We start from the raw sequence: 8,886 nt of genomic DNA, 5'->3' as shown, positions 1-8,886 counted from the left end.
CCTGCTAGAAGATCACACTTTTCTTGGGCCATTATCTCCGTAACCGTTCAACTTTGGACATAGGCGTTTTGGGTTATATCGGCATACTTTAACATAAGGAACACCCTCCCGAAGTTTGGTCCATTCCTCCTGGGACACCCTGTATATAGCAATTTAAGCATCCCATTGAATTAATTTGTCATTTATTTAACGTACATTTCCGTCTTAAATGCAACATATTACATTAGTCACCCTTCTTCCTCTCTACAGGATTCAGCTGTATACCACCATCACTGGGTGTCTTCTATCTCGCTAAAATTGTTTCACTTTATGACAAAATTTCATATTGCATGTGAACGGGATATTTCCTGATACTAATTACTACATTATTACAAATTCTCATAAGAAAGGCACGTAAGACTATGCCATTTCTCCTATTTTAGAGTTACAAAATGGTCATCTTGATTTTGTGCGCAAAAAATATACTGATGTTTCTAAACNGTTGCAGACTTTCAGTGGTTAATTTTTCTAAGATACATACATGCAAACATTCTAGCCATGAGCTACAAGGCCTTTGCCTGAATAACTGCCACAGCTAAAGACACATTATTTATTCATTTTAATCTATTATTAAACACAAATAAACAAGCACTCTGTAGTCTAAAACATGTATTTATTACATTTAATTTATCCATAAAATCCCAATTTCGGAGCTCCAACTGAACAAAACCTATCAGGCTGGCAACTTCAGGACTGTCCCTCAGCGTGCTGGTAATTTCTAATCCAGGTGCCTGCACATATGTCAACTGCTGGCCATCCATCAACGTCACATAGTCACAATTTTCTTGAGCGCTGTCATCATTTATGAACTGAGGGCATGGACTGGTGTGAACATCCTCCATTGCCAATATCTGCAAACCATAAAACAATGCTTCCATCAGCCCCCTTATTTCAAAGCCTAGTCCTAGGTGGTATGGAAAATTAACAGTCTGCTTAGTTAAGGCTAATTAATAGAAGAGACAATTCCATCCAAAGCAGCAAGTGTCAAAAAAGAAATAATTCTAAGCTTATTTAATAATTTTATTATAATTTAATTTAATTTAATTATATTATTATATTACATATTATATAATTATAATTTAATTATTTAATAGTTCGCATAGTAAGTATTTATTAAATTTAATTGAAACAAAAAATCCCATTTTGGGAGCTCCAGCTGAACAAATTCTACTAGGCTGGCAACATCAGCACTGTCCTTTAGTAAGCTGGTAATTTCTAAACCAGGTGCCTGCACATATGGCAATTGCTGGTCATCCATCAAGGTTGCAGTGTCACAATTTACTGCAGCCCTGACATCATTCATTGACTGAGGGCATGGACTGGTGCGAACATCCTCCTTTGTGAATATCTGCAAACAATAAAACAATGCTTCCATCAGCCCCTTTATTTCAAAGCCTAGTCCTAGGTGGTATGGAGAATTACCAGTTTGCTTAGTTAATGCTAAATAATACAAGAGACAATTTTATCCAAAATACAAAGCAGTAAGTGTCAAAAAAGAAATAATTCTCAGCTTATTTAACAATTGTTACTTAGTTTGCATAGTACATATACGAGGGGTATTCAAGTTCTAAGGTCTCCGAATTTTTTCTCAGGATTGGGAGCAGATAGACACACGCGGTTTAGTTTAAAATATGTGCGCACTCTTTGTGAATGCATGACAGAGATGGCAGCACTGTAGAGCACACAAAATTCTAGTGTGGTGGTGAGAGTGAGGAGTGTTTTTGATACCTAAAATGGCGACGTTTTCGTTACAAGAACAGCGAGTAATCATTCGTTTTCTCCACTTGCGTGGTGACACCCATTGAAATTCATCGCCAGTTGAGTGAGACATGTGGTGATGGTGTCATGAATGTGAAAAATGTGCGTTCGTGGGTGCGACAGTTCAAAGAAGGCCGAACAGCGTGTGACAATGAACCAAAACAATCCTGTCCTCACACCAGCCGGTCTGACAACAAGGTTGAGCGAGTTGAGAAAGTTGTTTTGGAGGATCGCCGATTGAGTGTGGAAAACATCGCCTCCAAAGTTGGCATTTCCGTGGGATCTGTGCACACAATCCTGCAAGAAAACCTGCAAATGCGGAAACGGTCCTCCAGGTGGGTGCCACGAATGCTGGCGGACGACCACAAGGCTGCACGCATGGCAATTTGCCAGGTGAAGTTGACACATGATGAAGGCATGAATTGGACTTTCTTTTCATCAATTGTGACAATTGATGAGACATGGATGCCGTTTTTCAACCCTGAGATGAAGCGCCAGTCATCTTAATTGAAGCACACAGACTCAGCGCCACCAAAAATTTTTGGGTAAGTGTCAGTGCTGAAAAAATGATGGTGGCCATGTTTTGGGACAGTGATGGCGTAATCCTTACTCATTGCGTTCCAAAGGGCACTACGGTTACAGTTGCATCCTACCAAGATATTTTGAAAAACAAGCTCCTTCCAGCACTGCGAGAAAAAAGGCCAGAAAAGGCTGCACGTGTGCTCTTTCACCAGGACAATGCACCAGCGCATTGGGCGTACGTGACGCACCAGTTTCTTCGTGAAAACAACCTTGAAGTGGTTTCTCATGCTCCCTACTCACCTGACTTGGCTCCTAGCGATTTTTGGCTTTTCCCAACGATGAAAGACACTCTCCGTGGTCGCACATTTGCCAGTCGTGCCGCTATTGCATCAGCGATTTTCCGGTGGTCAAAACAGACTCCTACAGAAGCGTTCACAGTGGCCATGGAATCATGCCATCGACGTTGTGAAAAATGTGTATGGCTGCAGGGAGATTACATTGAAAAGTGACAGAAATTTTTTTGTATGATTATTGTGTGAGGAAAAAATTGGAGACCTTAGAACTTGAATGCACCATGTAGTGTTGAATTCGAAGTCGAATGGAAACTACAAATTGGGAAGGATCTGCAAGGATGTCATTAGGGTATGTATAAGGAACTATCTCGGTGTTTGCCTGAAGGATTTAGGAAAATCACGGAAGGATCTTGTTCGAGACAAGAAGCCTTCAAGATGAGAATCAAACTTGGGACTTCTTGAATATGAACTATGCATGACATATCTTAATACATACATATACACAGATCACATAACAACAGGAAATAATCTTCTAAGGTCACTGAGGCTGCATTGTGGCAAACCTCATACTATCTCAATATTATCAAATAATGTGTTATTAAATTAGCATATTTCAGTTATATACTGTAGGCTTACTGAGGAGGGTTTGCACTAGACTCTGCAAACCTGGCCCCTGCATATAATGTTCAATAATATCCCTATGTTATCAGGACTCACTGACATTTTAAAAATACAAACAAGAGGTTCTGGCAGGACCTAACAGACTACTTTCCTTTAATGACATGGACCACACAGAGCCATAAAACTAGAGGGGCCACCCAGAGAGTAAGCTGATCTACATCTCCTATAGAGAAGGTAGCCCCCCCCCCACACACACACACATGCATGTACAAATGCAACACCATAATGCCACTGTAATATAACTGTTGTACAGCCATGACTCGATACTCTGGATTTCGGTTATGGTATTTCCTCCACACCACACATAAATGTTACACTGCCATGACTTGATATTCTGGATATAAACTGTGGAATTTTCCTTCACTTCACACACAACTGACAAACTGTTATGACCATAAAATTTAGTTTATTTCGTGGCCTTTTATGTGGGTTTATTTATCTGAATCTGGTGAGTTCCAAGGTTCATCATTCCTGGGTTGATACACTAGGCCACATGGTGATCAGCCCCACCCCACTCAAAGATACTGAGAAAGAAATTCATTGAATAAGAGCAGTAATTTAGAGAAGTTCCACAGTGTATGGTGTGAAATTACTTACCCTTGATGTCGCAGGACTGTGGCGGCTATGGGCCACTTTCCCACTGACTCCGAGGGTGTTAGTTGCCTTATGGCCACTCGGATTCGTGCCTTTCACCCTATGGGCCCCCACATGAGCAGCCTTTTGCCTTCGAGCTTCAAGTGGGTTGTAGCTGTAGTCTGAGCAGAGGAAGAATGATTTTTAGATTGTAGCTTTCCATTAAAAATTACAAAATGAATTTATATGTTATGCTATTCATCAGGGAGAAGAGGAATGCATGTAGGATACTGGTGGGAAAGCTAGAAGGAAAGAGATCACTAGGAAGACCTAGACATAGGTGAGAGGATAAAATTCAGATGGTTCTTAGACAGGATGGAGTGGTATACACTGGATTGATCTGACTCAGGGTATGAACTAATGGAGGGTGGGGTTCCATAAAATGTTGGGAAATTCGTGAGTAGCTGAGCAACTGGCGGCTTCTCAAGAAGGACTCAGCTCCATGGAGTTGGTTAGTTAATATTCCATTAATGGTTCTCACCACACCACTGGCATGCAAGAGAGAAGGCCCTTAGCACAGTGCAATCCATTATTACAGAAGCAACCCAAACACATGCAATTTCTGGACAAAATACCTGAAGCTGCCTCCTGAAACAGCTACAGAGGCCTATATGCCTGTTTATACAGTTCTGTGCCCCACATTTTCTTTTTGTTCTGTGTAAAATTGGTATGTAATTACAAACATTCAAACCTAAGCAAAATGTTTAAAAGCTACATGCTGGAACTCTCAGAAGAGACAGTCCAACTGCAGGACTCGCAGGATCCCTTCCCAGGGTTAAGTGGCAGGTAGGCACCCTGTCTGTAGGAGGGAAACCCTGCATAAAAACCCAGGTCCTCCAAGATAGGGAGATTTGCAAAAGGCTGGTGACCAGCTCGAGTGTAAAAGGGTTACTTATAATCCTGAAAAATTGTGGCTAGACGTTTGAGGACTGAATAGGCCAACAAGCTCAACCCTTGCAGATGATGATGAACAAAATGTTTTAAAGAATTACTGTTAAGAATCTAATAATTTCACACTTGGCCAAGGAATCTGCTACCCTTTTAATGAGTCTAAGGGTTCATTACTGTGTTCACAAGTGATCACCACTGGACCCTAATCTAAGGCCGATAAAGAGAAGACATTCGCCTCCAGTATCTTGTTTTTACATCATTATGAATCTGTTGTGTAAGCAGTTCAGTAACAAACAATGACACACATTTTATCATAAGGCCCGATGATGATCAAATGACCAAAACATGTAGCCCAGTAACATTTCAATAAACATAAATTACTGAAAACAAACGTTGTGACTGACAGATATTCCTTGTCTTCCTTGGTGGCCAAAATATCATTCTATGTTTTTTGAGTACAAACTCTTTGATGAATAGTGTCACATTAAAATATTATTTAAAAAGGGCAATAGTTCCTAAAGAAAAATACTGATTTCTCCCACAAAAAGTTCTGTTAGATTTGTTTATACCAACAGCAAATTTCACATTCTAACTATGTAGGAACTTGTCACTTCTTTTAGAGCTGAAAATGATGAATATAAGAGATGTCAGTGTGAAAACACTTGTGGGATGGTAAACAGTAAATTAAAAGAACCATGGAAATCAAATCTTAATTTTATATGACATTCCTGTAGTCATTACATGGAAGTGGGGCTAAACATACAAAGGGACACTTGTTTAGTAAAACTGAAGAGACAGAAGAGGATATTTCAAAACAACCTTAAAATGTATGTAGCTAAATGTGTGTTCAATAATTGGAACAGATGATTACAACAAAATGGTCAACCTCTTCAAAGGAATGGACAGTGACTGGCGCCTAAAAACTGCACTTTAGTTAGAAACCAAATGAGTCATTCATGGCTGAAAAAAGTGCCAAAAATTGTAGAAGGCATTTTAGAGGCCAGGCAAAAAAAAAAATCATTACAAACTGTGCAACATATACCACTACCATTCACTCATGGCCAAAATACTGACTGCAAGTGGACTTAAAATACCAGTGCTCTACATACCGCGTTGCATCAAAATCTTTCCTACCTGGGCCATTATGTTCCTAAAATAAACATGTTAATTTGTAATTACTTTGGTATCAGTTTAATAATGAGGGAATGCCAGTCTTTGGCTGTCATGCAAACAAAAATTAAAATCAAAGTAATATTATTCCTTCATTCTGAAAGGTGATAAATAACTAAGATTTGGGTGCCAGCATAGCATTTGTAGTCGCCTGGAAAATTTACTCCCATCCAACAGGTGCAGGTAAACAGTTCAAAACATGGCTATGAAGTCAGAAAAGACAGAAAATACACGGGGAAACATGCAGAACCAACCGCAACATACTCAACAAACATAAACCAAACACATGATTAAGACACAAAGGCATGACGTAACATAATCAGAATGAAACATCTAGAAGCATCTAATATATCTAAAAGCAAGCAGCCCAGACTCCTTGAACACACCCTGTACTTATGATGATGACTGGTTAGACCAAAACATGTTATGAAGTAAAGCAGAAAGAAGAAACACAGAAACCTGGCAGATTCTGACCGAGTCGCGCATGGACAGATAAGAATGAGAATAATATTCAAGGAACAGACAGAGTAAAATCTCAGACACACCCAACACCAACGATTTGATGAAAATGTGTTTACACTAAACATACATTACACTTAGAATATGGCCATGCAAATTCATTAATGCTGATTAACTGGTCAGTAAAATTCACGCAAACATACATTAGAAATGTTTGTACTACTTACTGAATTTACATAAATTGTTCAAAATGAGATCCTCCATGTCCAATGAATAACAGTGTGACTTGCAACTTTGAATCAGACCATTCCTGTTAACAATTTAATATCTTAAATTTACTAGCTCTGGTCCATTCCGTACTGAGGTGAACTGTAAGGTATTGAGAGCAGACAGGATTGTGGGTTTTGAAGAAAGTGTTGTGGCATGTCTGCTGACAGTCAGAACTTTGAAGCCAGGAGAGACGGCTGCTGCTAGGGAATGGCTCAGAAAACACGCCTGTTGCTAGGATACCATTTTGTAAGCATGCGACAAGATCAGAGCCATCGCTAAGCAATGTGTTGCACACAACTGAGGAACTGTGGGAAGCAGTGCTGCAGTAGCTGATCCCAGGGTCAGCTCAGGAACCCAGAGGAAGGGCAACGCGACAGAGAACACTAGTCTGTGTGATAGTGATTTGTAAAGTGCAGTCACGAGTTGTGTCTATTAACATGTCCAATAAACCCAATTAACAATCCAAATCCAGTCTATCGTCACTCAATCACTGAAAGTTTGTAAATATTGCAAGTAATTTTTACATTAGAGGAAATGTTAATACGTCCTCTGCTTAACCCTTCAGCATTAGAGTCCCTACATGGTGTTGGGAATTGAGACTTCTTTCCCCTTTAATTCTTTGACTTATGATCCATGACTGCATATGTGTTTGCTCTACTAGTTGTTGCGTGTTATTTCCCAAGCCAGTAAACACTTCCCCGCTGTGAAGTAACAGTAGAGAAGCTGCTGCTAAGCAAAGGCCAGTAAACACTTCCCTGCTGTGACATAACAGTAGATGTGCTGCTGGAGGGGACGTTTCCCACTTGTCTGATTTGAAGTATAACAAGCAGAGCTGGTGAACTGACAAACACTTCACTATATGAATGCTACTATTGTAATTCCCCTTTGTTCTATAAATATGCATCATGAAGTCTGGTTAGCCAAGGCCAGCGGCAAGAAACAAAGTGGCCAGCCATGTTGTTTGCAGAATATATTTACTTCAAACCGAACCAGAACAAGCTTTTATCAGATTTGGAATTACTTTCTGCTTTTCTGGATTCTGTGGTAAATGACAGAATCAAGAAAAGCACAAACATCCATTTGGAGAATATGAAAAACTATAAAGGACAAAAAGAATATTTCTGAATGTGATGATAATATGCAGGAAGAACACAAGGAAAAGAACAGATCAATTGTCAATCAGAATTCATTTAACTGAGGGACTCTCTGTGAAATATGCTAATGCTGTAGAACACAAAGTGCTACGTCGACACTCGTCAGACAAAACAGTGCCCCATCTAAGAGAATGAAATTTTATAAGCAAGACTCCACCAACTGCAAAGAAATCAAAACCACAGACACGGCATGTTGTGTGTCAAAAACTATGTACTGGTGTGACATGTGTGACGTGGGACTGTGTGGAATGTTTTCACGACTAACACACCAAGCCGAATTTCTAAGATAATATGATAACATTATTCCTAATGTTTATAGGCTTACTGTACAAAAAATAATTTTGAAGCAGTGTGCATCAATACACCGATTCTATACACATTTCTGAATGTAGTGTGAAAATAAGAAAAAAACAAAATTCCAGTTTTCCCAAATTTATTACACTTTATGTGAAATGTTGCATTTATAGTTTTAAATGTTTAAATACCCTCCACCCCAAAGGGTGAGTAGGAATTAAATGTCCTCCATCATTAAAGGGTTAATTAAGCACCAAGCTATGTAGACACATGAACGCATTCTTAACCTCAGCATTAGACGGTGATGGGTGGTCATCCCAGGCAATTTATTGCTGAGAAAATCATCTTTGGCACCCTGTGGTTACAGTACGCTGGTCGGACCAGTTGGCCGATGTGGAAGCAAAGGGAACAATTGTTGTGTAGCCGGGCTGGTTACTCCGCCGTCATCAGGTTAATTATAATTAATTATCTCAAGAAGGACGTTTGCCTAATATTACTGAATATCAGTAATGGTATTTTCAATATCTCGTGGGAAAGGACTCTGCCTAGACAAGAGTCGAAGGAAAACCGGAGAATCACAAGTTGAAGTTGAGTTGAGAAAGATGTTTATTAGAAGTTCGAAAAGTTAGATTAAGTAGTCTTCAATACAGTCGATGTACACTAGACCAGATCTTGTTGGCCTCTCTTCTGCCCTCTCTACATACATACATTTCTTATACTTA

General features: G+C 39.5%; 1 protein-coding gene across 1 annotated transcript in view; it reads right to left on the bottom strand.

Annotated features, from left to right (window-relative positions):
- Positions 1–1,097: 1,097 nt before the first annotated feature.
- LOC111864176 (sex-determining region Y protein) overlaps positions 1,098–8,886 on the bottom strand; it is a 13,854-nt gene continuing 6,065 nt past the window's right edge. Inside the window, exons 4-5 of the mRNA XM_023851238.2 lie at positions 3,891–4,048; positions 1,098–1,387 (exon numbers count right to left, since the gene is read on the bottom strand). Of these exons, the coding sequence (XP_023707006.1) occupies positions 1,127–1,387; positions 3,891–4,048 (419 nt within the window). The 3' untranslated portion in view covers positions 1,098–1,126. The remainder of the gene's footprint in view (positions 1,388–3,890; positions 4,049–8,886) is intronic.

The sequence above is a fragment of the Cryptotermes secundus genome, unplaced genomic scaffold, assembly GCF_002891405.2.
Source record: "Cryptotermes secundus unplaced genomic scaffold, Csec_1.0 scaffold2000, whole genome shotgun sequence".
Classification (NCBI taxonomy): domain Eukaryota; kingdom Metazoa; phylum Arthropoda; class Insecta; order Blattodea; family Kalotermitidae; genus Cryptotermes; species Cryptotermes secundus.
The sequence above is the reverse complement of the archived record's forward strand: the minus strand, read 5'-3'. Positions and strand labels throughout refer to the sequence as shown.